General features: G+C 35.9%; 1 protein-coding gene across 1 annotated transcript in view; it reads right to left on the bottom strand.

The window, feature by feature from the left end:
• The window catches only part of LOC117023209 (uncharacterized), a 171,719-nt gene that overhangs the window by 44,397 nt on the left and 104,794 nt on the right, over nt 1-22,528 (bottom strand). Inside the window, exons 5-6 of the mRNA XM_033107650.1 lie at nt 14,222-14,349; nt 9,688-9,882 (exon numbers count right to left, since the gene is read on the bottom strand). Coding sequence (XP_032963541.1) covers nt 9,688-9,882; nt 14,222-14,349 — 323 coding nt within the window. The remainder of the gene's footprint in view (nt 1-9,687; nt 9,883-14,221; nt 14,350-22,528) is intronic.

Genomic DNA, 22,528 nt, shown 5'->3' with positions numbered 1-22,528 from the left:
CATGAAAATGGAAACAAAACCAAAAAAATCTGAGGTAGCAATACTTATATCAAACAAAATAGATTAAAACAAAGGCTATGACAAGAGACAAAAAAGGGCCCAGTAATACACTTCTGGATATTTATCCGAAGAAACCCAAAACTCTAATTTGAAAAGCATCCATATGTTCATGGCAGCATTATTTACAATAGCCAAGATATGGAAGCAATCTAAGTGTCTAAAAACAAGATCTAAAAAACAAGATAAACAGAAGCAAACTCATAAATACAGAGAACATTTTGATGGTTGCCAGATTGGAGGGTGCTGAGGGGGATAAGTGAAAAAGTGGAAGGGATTGAGAAGTACAAATTGGTAGTTACAAAATAGTCATAGAGATGTAAGTATTAGCACAGGGAATATAGTCAATAATATTGTAATTACTCTGTATGGTGTCAGATGAGTACTAGGTTTATCAGAATGACAATTTCATAAGTTATACACATGTCTAATCACTGTGCTGTACACCTGTAACTAATATAATATTGTATGTTAACTGTAATTGAAAATTCAAGATTATTTTTAAAGAGTACTCATATACAAAAATTTCACCAAGTAATACTTACATGTAATTAAAGTATTCTATTCCAGACATCATTTTTTTAAGTGTTATGCAAGCTACTTAAATTGATTTCACCACCTACTTACTAGATCAAAATCTAAAATTTAGAAAATAGTAATTTACCATAATATTGTTTAAAAAGCAAACTGCTAGATCTAGAAAAGTCTTTAGGAGTTCACCTTGAAGATGCTATCTACAAATAATTTTCTTTAGTATAGTATTTAACTGGAGCAGCGGTAATGAATACTTTGAATTTTTTAAAAAAAATTCAGGAAATGTAGTCTTAATAAAATGATAAATCTAAACAAGAATAAGAGTGTGATTATAATTTTTTTAAACAAAATATAATTAGGGAGGGGGTTTATTTTTAATCATTGTTAAGTTCATTGCTACATGCAAACAGTGACATCTGGTGGAATGATATTGCTTTGTTTTAAAAAAAAAATTAGCTTTCGCATATTGGCAGTTATGAAGTCAGATTAATGTCCAAACAATTCTTTTTTTGGTATTTTCACATAAAAACAAAAATATACTAATCTAATATTTTGTCAAACATTAATAGTGCATACTGAAATGACTTTTTGTCATCCCAATCTGTATTTGTAAAACTCAGGTAGGGACTATTTGGAAAATAGATATAAATCTAATTGAGGTTACTATTGATTATAGTTTTAACTCTGCCAACAACTGTGTATTGGGATGCAAAAGTTTGCCTCAGTTTCCTCATCCATAAATATGAGACGGTTAGGCTAGAGGAAGGCTGAGATTTCTTATGGCTCCGATATGTGCTTCTGTGACACATATCACTAGCTAGACCTTAAACAAGGATTAAGTCTTATGTGTTTTGGCATACTATCTTGGGTCATTGCCTGGATTACGCAACAAGGACCAAGTCCAAGTAAGGGGTAGAGGGGCGGAGGCAGGGCAGGATTAGACCTGACCATTGAGAAATAGCAGACAATGCAGGAAATGAAGGATGGTGGGAAAAAATCAGTTCCAGATACCTACATTGGAAGGAAATATAGAGCAGAAGACAGAAAACAATATTCCAAATGCAGTACGACAGATCACAGGTGGTAGTGGTACACTACAAGTAGCATCAGAAAGGTCTAACATGGGGCAATGTCACATTCTAGTTAGGGGCAACCAGTGATGGGGACTACAAAGCCAGGCAGTATTTCATGAAAGCTTTCAGTAAGTAAGCAATTAACATCAGGGAAGTCTCCCACAGTTATCAAGGCTCCAGCCCTGGCCTAGGACTCAGAAACAGGATTTCAGTTCCCTAAGAGGGAACAAGCAATATAAGCTAGAACACTCACCCTATTATAAGCAGAAACTCTGCTTCCAAAATTGGTCACAATGGATCAAATACAAAACACCAAAAGTGAGTAAAATGTGTTTATCTCAGATTATTCAACTAGAGCTCCTCAGATTCTTCCTAGCTTATACTAGGATTGGTTCTGATAACAAGATGAGAATGAGTATTTAAAATGAAGCATAAAGAGGAAAAAAAAAGAGGTGGGTCTTTATAAGTTCACAAAACAGTGGCATATAATGGAAACTACATTTAGAATCAGCTAAACCTGGGTTCTAGCTTTTACCAGCTCTATATATGTAGACTAGATACTTAATGTCTGAACTACATTTTCTTCATTTGGGAAATGGTACGGTTTTATCTGTTACACAGAGTTGTTGTTAATACTAAATTATATAATAAATGTACCTCAATGCATTTTCAAATAGATAATTTTCTGTTTTCCTATTCAAATATCACCACCCTATTTGGAGAGTTCAGATCAAAATCTTTCGAATGGAAGCGCATTTTATATAGTTGATTTGTAAACTGTAGGACGCAGAGAGTAAGTCAAAAATAATTACTCTTTCAGTTTTAAAATAAAAATCTTCAAATGAATATAAACTGTCAAAACAACATCTTTAATGTCATTTTTATAAAATGTATGTATATATATGTGCATGCACAGAAAAAAGCCTAGAATTATCCTTATCACATATCATGTAAAAGGTCATCCTTTACTACAATAGCTTTAACGATCACAGAGAAAAATTGCATAGGCAAAATTTTTAGATCCTGCCCCATTCCACTCCCAATGTCTTTCAGGACTCTGAATGACTAAATTAGTATATTATAAACCTGCATCTTCTAGTTTTCTTACTTAAGATCTAAAAGTAATATTCTAATGTCTCCAAGATGAACAATCAAGAAATGCCAGATATATCTATTCAATATTAATTTGGGCAGCAGAAAAGACCTAACTTCATTCAAAGATGAGTACACAAAAAAATCAAATATGAGTTCTATGAAAAGAGTCTGCAAAGTATAAGAAAGAAATATATCATTCAAAGAGTTATGTGAAGAAACATCCCTTTGAAAAAAGATTTATTATAGAAATTAAAAAATATTTTAGGAAGGGTTTGTTTTGTTTTGTTTTGTCAAGGAAATTTTTTTAATGCTTTCATGGAATAATTAAAAGTTCAGGTAAGACTTAGATTTTCTTAAGAGGTTGATAGAATTAAGAAAAATAAGAAAAATGCCATAGCAGCATCTAAATGATAGTTAGAAGGAATTTTTAAAATTTACAGCTCATAAAATGAAACCATTGATGTGGAACAAAGGTTTGAGAGATGAATGTGAGCAAAGAGATGATGAATGTAGAGGATAGATAATGAAGATCCAATGTGTGGCTAATGGATATTCCTGGAGAAATGCACCAAACAAGCAGAACGGAAACTCGACTCAAATAAAACAGAAAAAGTCCTAAACTGAAGAGCTATATTTGTATAATAAAAGGGCTTTCCTGTACCAAGAAATATTAGTTAAAAAGCAATCAACTCCCAAACATATGCTAGTGAAATTATTTAATTTAAGGCAAAATTTTAAATCTTATATGCATCTAGGAAGAGTGGAGGAGAAACAAATCACTTGCAAATAAAAACAAGCTGGCTTCAGATTCAGATTTCTATCTTAAAACATTAGATATCAGATAATGATACACAAAAACACATAGACAAATGTTAACAACTATGACAGATTATAGGAAAAGCAAAGAAGCAAATAAGAAAGAACACAAAATAAGATGAAAAGAATAATACCAAGTACATCTGATATGACAATAAATGAATATGAGTGATCCAACCTATTATAAGAAAATTTCTGATTGGCTTAAAAAATATTTAAGTCAGTTCTCCTTCCATTACCATATATTTGATCCTGTTTACCCTCATCTACCATCCCCAGCCCCCCTTACCCTCTGGTAACCACTAAACTATTATCTGTGTCTATTTGTTTTTGTTTATTTATTTGTCTTATTCCTTTGTTGCTTTCAGTTTTACATCCCACATATCAGTGAAAATCATATGGTTCTTGACTTTTTCTGTGTGACTTATTTCGCTTAGCATAATAATCTCAAGATCCATCCATGTTGTCACAAATGGCACTGTTTCATCTTTTCTTATGGCAGAGTGGTATTCCATTGTGTATATATATATCACTTCTTCTTTATCCAGTCATCTACTGAAGTACACTTTGGTTGTTTTCACGTCTTGGCCACCATAAATAAAGGTGAACACAAAATGTGATATATAGATGATGTATTACAGAACTGTACACTTGAAACCCATGTAATTTTACTAACCACTGTCACCCCAATAAATTTTAATTGAAAAAAAAGAAAAAAAATTCAAGTCTATGCAATCTACAAGGGACACAACTAAGAAGGATTAAAAGGAAGGACAAATATAAACCATATAAATAAAGCAAAAAAATAAGACAAAGTCAGTTTTACTTTGTATGAATTTAGTGTACAATCTACAATGAAAACAGAAGGACCACGATTAAGAGCTTCTTGAATTTCCTTCCACGCAAAATTGTTTTATATAATCCCACATCAGTTTATATATTTACTTGTACCTCCTTTCAGCTCGCAGAGCTCTGCCTCATTCTTATCGTGATTGCAATGCATCCCTTCATTGGATGTACCAGAAAGTCTTCCTTTGGTGAATACTTAAGTTGTTTCCAGCTTTTAGTTATTATAAGGTCTATGAACATCCTTATGCATTTATCTTGGTAAATGACAGTCATCAGCATATAGATGGCATTTAAAGCCATGGTGCTGGATCCGATCACCTTGAGAGTGTAGGTAGGGGAGAAAAGAGGTCAGAGGATAAGCCCTGAGCACTCCGATGGGTTTGAAGTCGAGAGGTGAAGAGATACCAGCAAGGGAGACTTGAGAAGGCATAGCCAGGGAGGCAGGAAGAGAACCGGAAAGAATGTGATCCCAAAGGTCAAGGAACAAAAGTGTTGTAAGGAATAGGGAATGCAAGTGTGCCAAATGCTACTGAAAAGTCAAGATGAGAACTGTAATATCTTAAAGCAAATTTAATTATCTCATTCTTCCGCAAAAAAAAACCCAGTCGACGGCTTCCCAGTACACTGTGAATGAGAATCTCTCTCCCGCAGGCCCTCACACACATGCCCTAACATATACATACAGGTCATCTATTAAATCCTACATAATCGACTCTTGCCTCCTCTCCAGCCTCATATTGCATCACTGCTCCTCCTGTTCTCTAACGTTGGCCTTCCTTCCAATTCTCAGATGAGTTCCAACTGTCCACAGCAAGGACTCCTAAACTTCAATGTGCATAAGAACCATCTGCATTGCCAACAAGTTCCCAGTTGATGTTGGTGCTGCTAGTCTATGAACTATACTTTTGAGTAGCAAGACCTTAAAAAATTTTCTTTCCCCTCTTCCTAGCTATCTTCTATTTATTCTTCAGTTTTCAATTTAAGCATCGTTTCCTCAAACTTCCCAAGATAATGAGGAACTCTTCTTCCATGTTTCCATAGCACCCTGCACACCTGCATACTGATTGTCATATTCACAATAATTAATTCATCACCTTTCCTCTCTGCTAGTCTCCAAGTTCCCTGAGGGCAGGAATTATGTTTCTCTTGTTCACAGATGCTTCTCTAGTGTCTAACTCTATGCCTGCCACATAGTAGGCACACAAAAAAATGTTTGCTGATTGATTTCAGTGACTAGTCAGATCTGTATTTCTTGACACGGAAAGATAATTACAACATAATAAATTTTTAAAAACAGATTATTACAAAACATTATGTAATAAATAGCATCCCAGTTTTGTTCTATATGATTTATTTGCATACAGTAAAGTCTAAAAAGCATATATTTAAAATGTAACAGCATTATCTCTAGATGACAAGATTTTGTATAATTGTTTTTCTTCTTGGCATTTCCTTGCATATTTGCTAAAAAATGTTGTATTTTTATCATTTTTTGTAGCAAAATAATAAATGAAATTAAACATTGAATTCTGACACTTAACCTTTGGTTTTCCAATTTGTTGTTGTAGCTGCTCTTGTTTTAATGTATGGAACTAACAGTCTGTCCACATGTTTCTTTAACGTGACTAGGAATTTCACTGTAATTTAAAGCTGAGTTGAGGGTGAGGTCTGCTGATCTTCAGCCTGAGCACTGCTTACCACCAGAAAGCTGGCTATACAGGCTACCTGACTTGAGAAGGTCAACCAGTTTTTGTAGGACAACATTTTTGCCAACTCTCTCTTTATTAATGGTGGATCAACAAAATACACAAGCCATTTTACATAGACAAGTCAATGAAATACAACATAAGTCCATAAATAGACTCAACAACACCCTGGAATTTAAGGTATGCAAAAATGGTACTTCAAACTAGAGAACAAAAGTGGATTTATTGAATAAATGATATGCGATTGGCTAGTCATTTGGGAAAAAGCAATAATGCTTAGGCTTTTTGTCAAATTAATTGCAGATGCATCAAAGATTTAACTTTTTAAAAGAAAGACATAAAATTACTAGAAAATATGAGAAAATACATTTAAACTTAAGTGTAGGAAAGCTCCGAGAATGACACCAAGACTAGAACAAATAAAGAAAATGATTGCTAATTTTTACTACATAAAAACTAGAACTTTTGTATAGCATAAAACACCATAAACACACTAAAAAGCAAACAGCAAAGTAAAATAAAGTCTACAATATATGACAGATAATTAAAATATAATATTAAAAGATCACTTATAAATCAATAAGAAAAAGATGAATGACAGCTCAAGAGAACATGAACTGGTAATTCTCAAAAGGAGAAAAACAAATAACCAAGAAACATCTAAAAAAATGCTCAACCTTATAAAAATAAATTAAAGAAATAAAAAGATATTTTTCCTCATCAGATTAGAAAAAAATCGAGAGGATTGAAGATTAGTTGACTGACAAGGGTGACAGGAAACGAATAGTGTCATAAATTGTTGGTAGGAGTAGAAGTTGGTATATTTTTTCTGGAGAGAAGTTCAGTAATAGGCATTAAAATTTTTAAAAGAACAAGGCAAACAAATGAGAAACAAAAACTCATAGACACAGACAATAGTTTAGTGGTTACCAGAGGGTAACGGGGGAGGAGGGTGGTAGATGAGGGAAAGGGGGATCAAATATATGGTGATGGAAGGAGAACTGACTTTGGGTGGTAAACACACAATGGGACTTATAAATGATATAATACAGAATTGTACACCTGAAATCTATGTAATTGTACTAACAATTGTCACCCCAATAAACTTTAAAAAAAAAATTTAAACAAAAAGTTTAATAAATTCCATGCCTAGGAATTTTTTTACATTGCAGCTTGGTTAAGTTAGTGAATAATATGAAATAACTTAAATGCTAACACCTCGAGTGAATAAGATCCATCCATAGAATGCCATACATGATTTAAATACATGCGCATATAAGAGATGTTCAGAAAGCTGTTCACCAAACTGTTAACATCAATCTAGATGCTTAAACACTTTTAAGGATTTCTCTTATTTTGAAACCCAAAATCTAAAATAACATGCTAAGAATTCTGACTAAATGTCTACAAATTTCTCTTTACAATACAGAAATTTTAAAAGCAAAAATATGAACAAAATAGAATATTTTTATAATTCTCATCAAAATTGCTGTTTAGCAAAATAAACTTAAATTTTAACAGTACCTTGCTATTTTAAATAAGCTTAAGTATGTTTTCATGCTATTCCATGAAAATATCCCTGGTGTTTGCCACAAATAATAATTACTATATGTAGAATTAGGAAAGCATTAAAACTATACAACACTATACAAAAACTATAAAAACTATAAACCTATACAACAAAGAATATTATTGTGCTTTGTAGTTAACTGTTCATTGCACAGAAAAATAAAAAAGTCACAAAGTGAAAAGGTATTCATTTTCTGTTTACAATTACCTTTCTTGGGAACACTTATTAGTGCAGAAAAAAATTATACATTCCTCTGAACTTGTAGGCTCGTCAGACAGATATATTTTGAAAAGGTTAAGCTATGTTTAGCAAGGTAATCCTCAAGAGATAGATGCCAGAGAATTAAATATTCAGTACTTAAATTAACTTCTTGTTTGGTACTTAGGTACAAATTGCCAAGAATTATCATCATCAAATAGAACATTTATTGACTCTCTTGGAAAAAGAAAGTGAGATCTACTTGAAGAAAAAAAAATTTTAATTAGAACGAAACCAGTATTTTTAACACTTTGCCTGGCTAATAGAAGCTGTAACTCCTCAAAATGATGCTTTGCTTGTAGATTGCTAATAGAAATGACTCAAAATAGTAGTTTCATAACTACTAGATTATGTTTATGTCTTTTTTTCTCTCTCAGTTTTAAGCTCCTTAATAAACATTCCAAAGAATATCATCTGAAACTGCTACATTCTGGCAGATACTGGAGAAGTTACGAAATTTCCAAAATTCTTCTCATATATTTTTTTCAAAAATGTAGCAAACATTGACTTGACAGATTAAAACTAAAAGTTTTAGATGTATAAAATTATAAACAACAAACAAATCCTAAAAAAATATTTTTGTCTAAACAGAAAATAAACATGAGAATGACCTTCTTTCAGGGATTCAAATTGAATCTCATTGTGATTGCTAAACACAGGGAAACCAGATGATTATAAACCATGAAAGAAGGCAGTAAAGTGTTACAATTTTTACTAAAAGTGAAGTTTGAGTAAATAATCTCAAAATATACCATGAAAAGAGTGGGTAAGTTACTAGTAATTTTGTGATAGTGAAATTAAGTGATCTTTTAAAATATTAAAATACTATTTTATATTAATATAAACAGATGTATAGTATATCTGGGGTATTAAAATATAATGGGAAAGGGAGATTAGGAAAAAAAAATCTAGAAAGTCTCCTTAAGGGAGTGATAATAAAAGTTTGTGGAAAAACAAACTTAGATACACAAGTTAGATACATGTGGATTCTAATCATTAACCAGAGTTAAGAACTTGGGCAAGAATCCTGATATTATGGAGCCAAAGTTTCTTCATGAATAAAATGGAAATTATGGCTTTTCCCGTACAGTTGAAGATTTAAATAGGAAAGGTGCAAAGCACACAGCACAGTGGCAGAAGAATACTTACTGCTAAATAAATGTTTGCCCCCTTCGATTTTCTCCTCTCTTTTAAGAATGCTATAAATTATATATTCTCCACAAAAGAATACTCAGATTCAACGGAAAGTGAGACAGAGAGAGAAAAGAAAGAAATTCCAGAGGCAATGGTTTTTGTATGTGATACTGGGACCCAAGTATGCCCAATGACAGCGAAACATAAAAGACTGGCATCAAGTGCCAAATCTGTGATTCTCTCAGTTGTATAAGCCTGGCGAAGTTGCTTGGTTTTTATGAGCCTCAATTTCCACATCTGTACCCACAGAGTTGTTATATTATGAAAAACAAATGAGACACCCTTTGGGAACTACAACTCACTAAAATAAAGTTACGTTATGACAAGGCATGGGTCATGTTAATAACAGGAAATGAAGACAGCGACCTAGACTGTGTATGTCTTCCCTAGACGGGGAAGCAATGGAAGAGGACAAAAACTGCTCCTCTCTGGTGTCCAAGAACAGAACCCAGTCTTCAAAATCGAAACCTCAAAGGCAGAATTTCGTTGCCAGTGTCAATCTAGTTTAAACCAAAAATACCAGTGGAACTCTTACCTGTCTCTCTGCTCTTCGGCTGTAGAGTGATCATCTAAGACAGAATCTCCAAACAGGTCAAGCAGAGCACTGTGGCCCTTTCTGTCGGCCGTATGATACACCCGGGAAGCCAGGCACAAGTCAACTGGCAGCTCCCGGGCTGGGACGGTGGTGCACAGGTCATGAAGGGTAGGGGTGGGGTAGTCCTGCGGAATTCTGCAACAAGGAAAAGAAAAGGGGGCTTCTTTTATCATTATGTGCTCTTTCGATATAAAATGCATTTACATTGACAGTTTAGTTCAGGCCCTACCAAGGATGTCTGTATGTAAGAGATGAGATTTAAAACTATAATAATGATTTATGACAGATTTAAAATCACAATGGCAGGCCATTGACCGAATCTTTGACGTCATATATCCAACTGCCTGGGGAATATGTCAACCTCTGTGTCTTCAAGATACCTCAGAAACAACAGATCTAAAAGCAAACTCATTATCATCCCACCACAAACCTCTTCTCTCTAGAATTCTGTAACTCAGTCAGTGACATCATATCCAGCATCATGCGTTACTTCCTTGCTACTCTGTTCAAATGCTAATGTCCCTGAAGATCTAGAACAATATAGTACATTGTCCATTAACTGGCACCAGTGGAATCCTGGGTCTCTCTCAGTTAATGTGCTTTCTCCCTTCCCACTATGTTAGAACTTGCTTCTCCTGCCTCTCCAAAGCAGAGAAATAAAGATCTGCTTTCTTCATCCCCAGTGTCATTTGCCATCCAATCAACAAATACTGTTTGAGCACCTACTATGCTCCAGACTCTCTGCGAGGTGATTTACACACATTCTCTCTAACTCCTACAATGAACCTGTATGGGAGGTAGTATTATCCTCATAGTGGAGCAGGCTTATTTAGATAAGTCACAAAGTGAGTGAGGAGCTATTAGGACCTAAATACAATGCTTGGGACTAAAGCCAACTTTCTTTTCCCCATTAATGCCTCTTAATGACCCTAAGGTGGAAGTAGTCCTTACCCAGTACCACTTCCTCCCCACCTCTCTACTAAAGTTATACTCTTCACCAAATGATGACCTTTTCATCAAATCAAATCAAATAAACTTTAGGTATTTAGATTGTGTTCTCTGTGACCTCCAAGCCACAGACATATTGATGATCCTTCTTGAAGTTGCTTCTCCTCCATGAGCTTTTTTAAACCTGCAGTATCCCAGCTCTTCATCTACCTCTCAAATTCAACATAATTTGACTCAGTCACTGACTTTTCTTCCTCCCTCTCCTCAACTGGGGATGGCTTCCAAGATTGAACTTCTCTTTCTACATTGGAAAAATCAGCTTCAGTGATTCAGCTATTTCCTCCGTGCTAAGAATTCCCAAATTTCATCTAGAGTCCTCATCTTCAAGATATAAAACATTGGAGCTATCTTCAACTCCTCTTTCCTTCACCTGCACAGCCAATGAAAAGCTGAGCTTCCCCCCTGCACACAGCTGCCCAGGTGTGTATGCCGTCTCCATCCTCACTTCCAACTCAGGCAAGGTCCTCATCACCTCAGCCTGCATGAGGAAGGGTCAAAGGCCAGTTGGATTGAGCACTGTACCCTGCAAAATTCTATCACATGGATCTTTAAATCCTCCTTTACCCAGCACAATGACTCTTTGTTACTTGCTGCAGCCAGCTAACTTCCTCTCTGAGTTTCAAAGCTCCTAGCATCCGACCCTACTTCTAATATAGTGGTTAAGAGTGTAGAGTACAGTAAAGTCAGACTGTCTCTGTTCAAATCCTGTTTAAAATTATCACATGGTCATAAGCAAGTCAATTAATTTCTTTATGCCTCAGTAAATTGGGAATAACAACATTAGCACATTCTAGATAAAATGACCTTAAGAAGGAAAGGAATGAATGCTTTTAAAATAGTGTTTCTCACGTGGCAGATGTTAGTGTTATTATCAGTCTCCAGGAAAATTCACAGGGTCAGCAAGACCTGTCAGTTCCTTCAGTTATGAATGGAATGTTGCCTATCCTTTTGTCCACGTCTAAACATCCTTCAAACAACATCGCCAAGACTAACTTCTCTGCAAAATGTAATTTTTTTTTTCTTTTTTACAAATAATCTCTTTTCATACACTGCCCTATTCTTGTGCCATCCACTTCTGACCTTTTATCCATCATGGGTTAATTAATGCAGGTCTGTCCACCAAACGCTCTATGTGTCTCGATAGTAGCATAGTATAAAGAATACAGACTTTGGAGTTGGCCTGAATGAGAATCTTAGTTCTAACACTTGCAAATTATATCACTGACCTCTCTCTGAAGATCTTCTGTAAAACAAGAATCAAAATCCCTAACTGTTGCCTTTCTAAGAATTGGTAACAATAAGTCCCTGGTCTATGAAACTCTCAAGAAATACTTGTCCTATTTTTATGGCTATTGTTAAAATTTTTCACCGCACATCACCTAACAAGTTGCTAGGCACGATATATTAATCATTATATAAAGTATATTAATCATTAACAAAGAGTGGTTTATGTCATTTCCAAAACAGCACAGGGCCCAAAAAGAGGGACATGAAATTTGAACATGTTTGAGTGGAGGAGGATAAGAGAAGTAAATCTAATGCATTTGGAAATGCTTGAGACAGAGAGACCTAACTGAAGGGGTAAAAATGGGTGTCCAGGAAGTAGGGATCCTAAAAAAAGGACTGAAAAAAAGAGGAGAGAAAAAGGTGAGCTCTGATGTCAAGCTCATTTACTCATCATTGTTTGGGACAGGTCCCAGCTAGTGGAATGTACATGAGATTACATTACATTTTTTTTTCCTTAAAAAAGCTTCACAGCCAATCTGAATTCCTATGTTTCCAACACATTCTAATAACAAAGATGTGTAAGTGAATCTCCCTTGGTTATTGAGCTAAAAAACACTATGTTATCAAAAGATGGCTCAAGTCTCAAGGAAACAATTTAATACTGGTGGCTACTCACAGGTAAGAAAATTTGGCAAAAAAAAAAAAAATCGATTAAGGAGACAGGAGCAGGGAACAAAAGATTTTCAGAAACATTTTTCCAAAATTCTCTTTTACAATTTTTTTACATATCAGATTTTTATTCCTCTGCATCTCATTGTTATTTCTCTCTAATGGAAATTTCTAATTTCAGTTTTAATGAATTAACACAGAACTGTATATATCAAAAAGATCTACAAATATTTTTGGCATGCTCAAGAAAGGCTGTGTGTTTTTATAGCATACTCTCCTTAAACAGGACTATTTGTCATTCTTTGAAACACTAAGACATAAAAAAGAAAAGACTCTGACTCTGTGTGTGGCCATGCTACTTTGCTTAATGCACTAAATGCAAGGTTTTTGGGGGAAAAAAAATCAAGAAGTTTCTGCTTCATTGATAATCTGACAGTAACTATTTATTGAAGGTAAAATACTTGTTGTCTGCTGTCACTATTTGTTTTAATACATAATCTTGCTAACTAAATGAGCTTAAAGCAATGCAGATAAGCAATGGCACGTACAGGGTCACTTAAATGCCAATTTGACTCTTTCATAAACTTTGGAATTCTTTTCACATGAGTCTATTCTCAGCTACTAAATTGTGAGTAATATCCATTTACAAAGTTTCAGCTGGCCATAAAAAGGTTGTCTTCCAGGTCCAGCACACCTTTCAGTGCCCTAAGCAACAACAAAAGCTAATAATTAAAGCTTCTTTAAGCCCCTATAAAGAGTTAAATGAAGAAGAATCTAGAATAAAACAACCCATAAAAACCTAGTGGTGAAATAAGGAGAAAATCTGTCTCAACAAGAGAAATGACAAAAGATCAACCCACACATATAAAATGCATTTACACACTATTATTCAAAATTGTAGTTACACTCCTGTATAATAAGAAACTCTATTAAAAATGTGGTGGGGGGAGATGAAACATGAAATGATAGTAGAGGAAAAAAGCCATCTAAATAAACAATTCTATTGGCCTTCGGACATTTCATGTTGGGTTGTCTTTTATTTTATTGTATAATAATAAAATTAACCAATATAATAAGCAGTTAATCGTAATTAGACATTACAGTAATTGAAAAAAATAAAATCTAACATGTTAACATTTAGTTTTCTTTAGTCTCACAAAAAGCTATTTTTATTCTAGCTATTGTTAGTTCATTAAACCAAGTACCTTGGTCAAAAATAGGAATAGTTAGGAAGAGAGACAGTGGAAATATAATGGCTGTAGGCGATGTCAGAGGGGTAGTAGATAGGGGGAGGGGGATTATCACTGTGTGAGGGATATAAATGATAAATGTCTATTATATTGTTTTGTACACCTGATAATAATTTAAAAAAAGGAATAGAAAGAAGTACGGTGTACAGTATACATATCCTAACTGTACTATCTGCCACCAACTCTTCTGTGAGAAAGTTTAACTTAGATCTCACATATGAATTTCTAAAACATTTAATTTTCCTTTAAAAATGCATCTTCAGGTATCAATGCTACTACAGAACCTCTTTCAGACAGTAAAATTTGTAAACTTAAGTTACTTAATCTTAGGTAGTTTTTGATCCCGCAGAGATTTTGTAGGCTTTCTTTTTGGTGGAATTTCTGATTTACTTTTTTGTGTTCGCTTAATTTCTTCTCCTCTGATCCGCAACAATTTTGATGATTTCACCTTTAAAAAAATATAAAACTGTTCTGTTAAGGAAAGTTGTAACATGAGAATTAGATCTTTCATATTTATAGTCCATCTTATATTTAAACTTTTAATTTCTATGTATATTTTATAACAAAATATAAATCCTAAAGGTGAGTTGATATTTTCCTCTAAATCCCTTTCTAAATTTTTACATACACATATTCCCAGCAATAAAAATATTAGTACCACATTTATTTAAAACTACTACAGAAAAAATAAAAGATTTTTTCCTCCGTAGATATACTTTTCTTCATCGGTGTTTTTAATAGGACTTACCCTTAGTCTCTTAAAGTTTGGCAAGGGAGTTCCAGTAAAGATGGCAGAGTAGATAAAGGCTGTGCTTGCTTCCTCCCACAACCATATCAAAATTACAACTAAATTACAGAACACCCACCACTGAGAACAGCCTGAAGTCTGGCTGAACAGATGTCCTATAACTAAGCATATACAGAAGAAGCTACATGGAGGCTGGTGAAAAGGGTGGAGATGCAGAACAATGAGCTGATCCAACACCCACATGTGGCAGGGATAACAATCTGGAGGGATATCTCGGCTGTGGAGGCTCCCCCCCTAAGAAGCGAAGGATCCTATCCCCACACCAAGCTCCCCAGCCCAGGGGTTCCAGTGCTGGGAAGAGAAGTTTCCATAACTTGTGGCTGTGAAAACCAGCAAAAATTGTGGCTAAGTGAGATGGAGGAGTCTCAGGCGCTGTTATCACAAGGCCTATACACAGACTTACTGCTGATGGACTCACTTGCTCTAAGCTCCAGCACTGGGACAGCAGCTCAAAATGTGTCAAGGACAAATGGAAAGGAACTGAATTGTCTGGCTTTAGGGCAAGGGCAGGAGGGGGAACTTTCTCCCAGACAGGAGTGCTGGAAGAGCAATTGTTCCTTTTTGAGCCTTCCCTCTACCCAGCCTGCACACACTGGTGCAAGTAGGCACCATATCTGAGTCTCCATCAATCTGGCTGTCATAGTGCACCCTACCTTGGTGATTGCCTGAGACCCCATCCCATCCAAGTAGCAGGACCACTCAAGCTGTTTCCAGTGGCTTTTCCATTCAAACGGCCTGTCTTGACCCATGCTGCCAACTGTCCTAAAATCTCTCAAAGGTTCACAAACTTCAAACAAGCCTCATCTGAGTTTGGTATGCCCTGTTCCTCTTGCTAAGCAGCCCTAAGCCTGGCACTAGTAACAGCTGGCCTCAGTTTACAGTGTAGCTTCTCCCAGGCACTCCCAAGCCCAGCACAAGTGGCAATCACTTGCAGATCACTTTGTAGCTCATATCAAGTGGCCCCGAATGGAGAACAGGCAGCAGCTTACCTTGCCCTGCACCAGAGCCCCTCCCAACAGGCACCAGAACCAACACACCCAGTGGCCAGCATCAGACCATATCAGAGCACCACCCAACACCTCCACAAATGACACACCCAAAGGACAGATTGGGCAGTCACCAGAGCCCCACTAAAGTGAATCCTGCTCAGTAGGGTCAGCCCCTGCACCATAGCTCTTCCTGTAGTCACCATCAGTCCTCACAACAAGTCAGCCAGGGGATCAATCCCTCCCTTTTCCGTGCCAACAACAATCAAGGGTCAACTACAACAAGAGGGTACTCACAACCCACACAATAAACCTGGAGCACCTGGACCAGGTGACTGTGCCAGTGGGCAACACAGAACACCTACTACTTAAGGCCACTCTACTAAGACTAGGAGGTTTGGCAGCTATACCTAATACATGGAAACACAGGGAGGCAACTGAAATGAGGAGGCAAAGAAACATATATGAAATAAAAGAACAGAACAAAGCTCCAGAAAAGAATTAAAATGGAGACAAGCAATCTATCAGATGCAAAGTTCAAAACACAGTTATAAGGATGCTCTCAGAGAGACTTCATCAGAGATAGGACACATAAAAATGGAGATAGAAAACATAAAAAACAGCACCAGTCAAAACTGAAGAATACAATAACTAAAATGAAGGATACATTAGGGGAATCAACAGTATATTAGATGAAGCAGATGATCAAATGAGAGATTTGGAAGATAAGGTAGCAGAAAACACCCAAGTAGAAGAGCAAAAAAAAAAGAAAAAAAAAAAAGAAAAGAATATAAAAAAAAGGATAGTTCAACAGGCCTCAGGGACAACATCAAGGGTACCAACATTCATATCATAGTGGTATTATAAGGAGAAGAGAGAGAGCAAGGAGGAAAAAAACGATGGAAAACTTTCCTAACCTGGCAAAGGAAATAGACATGCGAGCCCAAGAAGCACAGAGTCCCAAGCAAGATGAATCCAAGCAGGCCCACAACAGGACACAATTAAAATGCTAAAGTGTGAAAACAAAGAGAGACTCTTAAAGGCAGCAAGAGAAAAGCAGTTAGTTACCTACAAGGGAAATCTCTTAAGACTGTCAGCTGATTCTCAACAGAAACTTTGTAAGCCAGAAGGGATTGGCATAAAATATTCAAAGTGATGAAAACAAAGGACCTACAACCAAGATTACTCTACCCAGCAAGGCTATCATTTAGAATCAAAGGACAGATTGAGAGCTTCCCAGACAAGAAAAAGCTAAAGGAGTTCATTACCCCCAAACCAGTATTACAAGGAATGTTAAGAGGGGCGTCTTTTAGATGGAAAAAACAAGATCAAAAACATGAATAATAAAATGGCAATAACTAATATCAATCAACAATTTACTGTCAATGTAAATGGATTAAATGCTCCAATCAAAAGCCATAGGGTGGCTGAATGGAGAAGAAAACAAGACCTTTATATATACTGCCTAGAAGAGACACACTTCAGATCAAAAGATACAAACAGACTAAAAGTAAAGTGATGGAAAAAAGATATTTCATGAGAATAGAGAAAAACAAGGTGGGGTAACAATACTTACACTAGAGGAAATAGACTTTAAAAGAAAGGCTATAATAAGAGACAAAGAAGGAATTCCACTTTTGGGTATTTATCCGAAGATAAACCAATTTTCAAAACACCAATTTGAAAAGATATATGCATCCATATGTTCACTGCAGCATTATTTACAATAGTCAAGATATGGAGGCAACCCAAGTGTCCATATATACCATGGAACATTACTCAGCCATAGAAAAGAATGAAATCTTGCCATCTGCAACAACATAGATGGACCTAGAAGGTATTGTGCTAAGTAAAATAAGTCAGACAGAGAAAAACAAATACCACATGATTTTACTTCTGTGTGAAATCATAAAATAAATAAATAAATAAATAAATAAATAAACAAACAGAAGAAACTTGTAGATACAGAGAACATTTTGATGGTTACCAGAGGGGGGGCTTAGGGAGATGGGTGGAAAAGGGGAAGAGATTAAAATGTACAAATTGGTAGTTACAAAATAGTCATGGGATGTAAAGTATAGCATAAGGAATATAGTCAGTAATATTGTAATAACTCTGGTGCCAGATGGGTACTAGATTTATTGGGGTGATCACTTCGTAAGTTATATAAATGTCTAATCATTATGTTGTACACCTGACACTAACATAATATTGTATGTCAGCTGTAATTGAAAAACAAACAATTATTAAAAAAGAAGTTTGGCATGACTGGTGATTGCAAGTACAAGCCAAAATCAACTTTAATGCTTTATATAACTATTTTCAGCAACGTTTTTCAATTTGTACTCCCTTACTGTTGTACTGTTTTGTATTTCTACGGCTTAGGAAAAATCAAATGCTTGTCTGTCTCTTAAGTAACTAACTGCCTTTTAATCATTATAGATATTAGAAGTATTGTTTTTCTAGATTTCCTAGAAAATTTGCAGAATTTATGGTAATAGCTCATCTGAAATATTTTTCTCCAGGCGTTGGTCTGTATTTTTTGATATTAGATTTAAGAAAGAAAGCAGGGAGGCTTTCTGTGGGGAAAGCATGGAGATGTGGTCGAATAAGTTGAAGGAGGCCAGAAAAAGGGAGGTTCTTATAAATTAGGTAGACGGTTTGGGTTCAGCGCAGTAGTAAGGAGAGAGCTATTGCAATTTCTTGGGTAAGAAAGTGATGAATAAGGAAAGCTCAGAGGACATCTCACCATCCAGTTAATGTTTAAATTTCCTCTACAGCTTCCCCACAAAATGGTCATCCATCCTGGCTTGAACATGATCAGGAACACAGGATTTAGATACACCCAAAGGCAGTCTTTCTCTTTGAAACTTTTCCAGTTGTTAGAATTTTTGTTTGTTTATTATAGAGCCTAACAACTTTCATCCACTGGTCTCAATTCAAATCTCCCAATCTAGCTCTCTTCTATTTGATAGTCAAATATTTGAATATAGTGGACTCCCCTGGACCTACCCTCCCTCCTCAGATAAACATCCCCAGTCCTTTCAAGCCTACCTTACGTAACATAATTTTGAAGTGTTGTGCTTTGTCATCTTGAATGCTCTCTTCCAGTCTCTAATTTGTCAGTGTCTCTTCTGGGATTGGATGCCCATATCTGAACACAGTATTTGAGGTGTGATGTGATCAGATCAACCAAAGGAAAAATGATCCTCTTTTATGTTATTCATCAATCAATCCAAACTATGATTACACTTGTTTTCCTATAATTAAATTATAGCCTGAAACCTTGAAGTCTTTTTCATATTTGTTCTAAGTCATATCATCCCGTATCTATGCATTTAGTTTGCAAACCCCAGGCCAGAAACATATACGTATACATTTACCCAATTAAATTTCATCTGCAATCTGCCTAACCAAATCTTATGTCACATTTTGGATGTTAGCTGTAAATCCAATCAGTAAATCCTCCATATTTTCATCCAAATTATTAGGAAATATGCTGAATTGGACACAGCCCAATAGCAGTCAACTAAGGAATTTCATGGCAAATTGTGCATCCTTTGCATAACTAATTACAAATCCATCTAGCAGTTCGCCTGACCACAGTCTTGTCTACAAAACTGTCATTGGGAGGCTGTCATAAATGGATGGCTGATATCCAAAGGATAATAACAACAACTAATGTTTATTGAGTTTTCCTGCAGACCAGGCTCTTCTGCATGCTATTCTTGTGTTTAACTCCAAGTCTAACACTTTTCTGATGCTCAGTCTAGTGGTTCTAGGAAAAGAAATCAGGTTGGTCTGTCATGGCTTGTCCCTTAGGGAAGCCGTGCTGGCTCCAACTGATTAGTGCTCCCTCTTATAAGGGTTCAAACCCAATTCTTTTAATGATGAACTTAACCATTCCAGAGTTTTCTCTGTGATTCATCACACATTTCAGAATGTATGATTCTGAATCATAACTCTTACGCTTAAAAAAATAAAACTCAGATTTGCCATTGCCGGTCTCCAGGTCTCTACCACCTGCCCCACTGCAGCTCCTCCAAGCCTGCTGCTCACAGAGGCTCAACAGGCTTAAACCTATCTCGGTAAGCCAACAGGCTCAGATATCTAAGTTAACTCTTCAGATCTTTTACCACTCTCGGGTTTCAAGTTTCTTTTAGCAATTCTTTTTCTCTTCTTCCTATACTAAAGATCATTCTCCTTGTCAGATTTAAAAGAAGCAAAGTACAAGTTTATCAGCTTCCTTTTCATTTTGTCATATTTCTGTTTATTTAAAACTTCAACCTTTTTCTAAAAATAAGTTAAAGCAGCTCTGTCACATGTTGTCATCACACTATTCATCCCAAATGACAGGGTTATCCTTTCTTTTTTCTCTCTTTGCTCCAAAACTAACAGGGGAAAAAAACCCAAAAACTTTTTATGCTTAATATTATTCACAGGCCTCAACCCATTCTGGATCTTAACCTTCTTGATATCATTGTTATATCCACATGCCGCTTTTATGTTTATCTATGGATATGTATTTCTTCTTTCATCTTTTGTATATTTCTAAAACTGAACGCAATAGATCACTTATAATTGTTTTGTGCGAAATTTCGGAGGATTTAAGGCATTCCACATCTCTTAAACTTCCTTCCATTTAGAATCTCAAAATAAATGTAATATTTATTTTTTTTACAGACTTTTGACCTTTTTCCCTCCTAAAATGTTCAGCAATTCTCTCGTGAGCTCTTGTGTCAGTCATTTCTTCACAGAGTCTCTATTACCGAATTTCTTTTTTTTGTTGGTCATGACTTCTTAGACCAGAGTCCTAAAACTCTATTATATTAACAAGCTTGTAAGAGTAGAAATGGTCAATAAAGTATGGATTGATCAAATTTTCTACTTTTGAGCTGAATGAGATCTTCTGGTATATATGTGAGCAGTGGAAGTCCTGCGTTGCGCCTTTATCACACCTCTGTGCTATTTCTATTAGCTGTGAGCTATGTCAAAGGAGATCTTAAAAAAAAAAAAAAAAAAGAGGTCTTCTTGTCCTCCATAACAGTATACTGCTGGAGTATACTGTTTCTCATTCCCGTGCCAGAGATGCTAGAGACAAACTTTAGGGCCTCAAATGTCCAAAGTTCATGGATAATAACATCTTGAGATGTTAACACAAACAAATAAATAACAAGATACTTAGTGAAGACTTGGTGGAATGAGTCACAGAAAGACTTCCAATGTTATTTTCTAGGGCATTTATGCTGTATCCCACGCTAGTTCACAATAAACCATAAAGTCTTATCAGATTCTCTTCTCCTCCCCTTGAAACACTTCCGTTTTCAGTTTAGAGCTCTCTTAATCCATTCTCCAAGTCTCTCCAAACCATCCCTCCTAGTTTCATGAGGCATGCTCCATCCCTAGTCATTTTTGCTACTGAGTGTCAGTGTCCTTGTACTTAGCCAGACACCTGTTCATTGCTGTTATGAAAGGGCAATGTTGCAAAGCAGTAAAGACTGAAGATTCTAGAATTAGACCACTTCAGTTCAAGTCCTGCCTCTACAACTTATCTAGATGTTTGTACTTGGGCAAATTATTGATCTCTTTTATGACTCAGTTTTTTCAACTATAAAATGAGGGTAACAATATGGTTGTTATTAGAAAAAAATAAGGTAATATGTGTGAAACAGTTAGCAAAGTGGCACACAGTCAACACTCAATAAATTCTAGTTATCATAGGAAAAGGGCTGCCTCTTTTTACCAAAACTAAATGATTTTGTATAACTTCTTACTAATATTTAGTAGCCACAACAAGCCAAAAGAATGAACATTTTTGGACTTTTCCAATGAGGGATTTGAATTCCTGACAGGCCATGGTAGTTACACCACTGCCCATAAAATCCACTTCATTTTTGACACATTAGCAGCTAACCATTTGCCTTGCATGCCCACATTTTCTTCCCAAAGCCCCCATGTCCAGCTAGAAGAAGAGATAAAAACACCATCTGTGCCTACCAGCCTAACACTTTTTGATCAAGATGCCATAGTCTTTAAAGATGCTAAGGTCTCCACTCCTAGAAGCTGCTAAGGTGAAACAGGGTTCATGTGGAGTATTAACACTTAGCAATGAGTGGGTTCACTCAGCCTTGGAAGGCTTCACTTCATACGCCCAAGCACGTGAGTTAGAAAGAAGCATGACTTCTGATGGAGTCAGTCACTAGTCACAGCATAAGGCCCTTTTCCCTGACAGCAGTGCTGGATTTTCTCCAGCCAACTATTACTTGAGGATCTTCCTTATTAGTTATTATTCCCAGATATGCTACTGACATACAGAGTGAAACTAAGAAAGTAGAGCTTGAGAAATGAAGAAAAACCAGGAGGTAACTGCACTAATCCAGACAGAAGGTCACCAGAACCCAGGCAAAAATGGGAGCAACTGGAAAAGAGAAGAAAAAAAATTATAAGCAATAATGTTTCAGAGGAATCTAGGCCTTGGAGACATTATATGTGAAAGGCAAGGAGAGGGGGAGGTCACAGATAAATCCAAGGTTTCAGAGTTGGGAGTTGTGGGCAAAAGTTGAAGAACTGCTAATGCCCAGTTGACTTGGGTGAAGCATAGTAGGAATGATGGTCATTGGTGGGAAGGGGATGGCTCTTGGGATCAATTTCTGAATGCCCTGAGATTCCTTCCCTCAAACATCCATCTTTTCTTTGCAAAGTTGCAATTAAGTTTGAGACTAAAAGCCTTCAAAAGAGCAGAGGTCCCATTTTCCCAAATGGACAATTTGCACATCGGAGGCCATTTTTCCAGGGTGAACTCCCCCTACATTCCTTGGTCCCTACCTGGGCCA

The sequence above is a fragment of the Rhinolophus ferrumequinum genome, chromosome 6, assembly GCF_004115265.2.
Source record: "Rhinolophus ferrumequinum isolate MPI-CBG mRhiFer1 chromosome 6, mRhiFer1_v1.p, whole genome shotgun sequence".
NCBI classification, from domain to species: domain Eukaryota; kingdom Metazoa; phylum Chordata; class Mammalia; order Chiroptera; family Rhinolophidae; genus Rhinolophus; species Rhinolophus ferrumequinum.
Note: the sequence above shows the minus strand (reverse complement) of the source record. Positions and strands in the feature narration are given on the sequence as shown.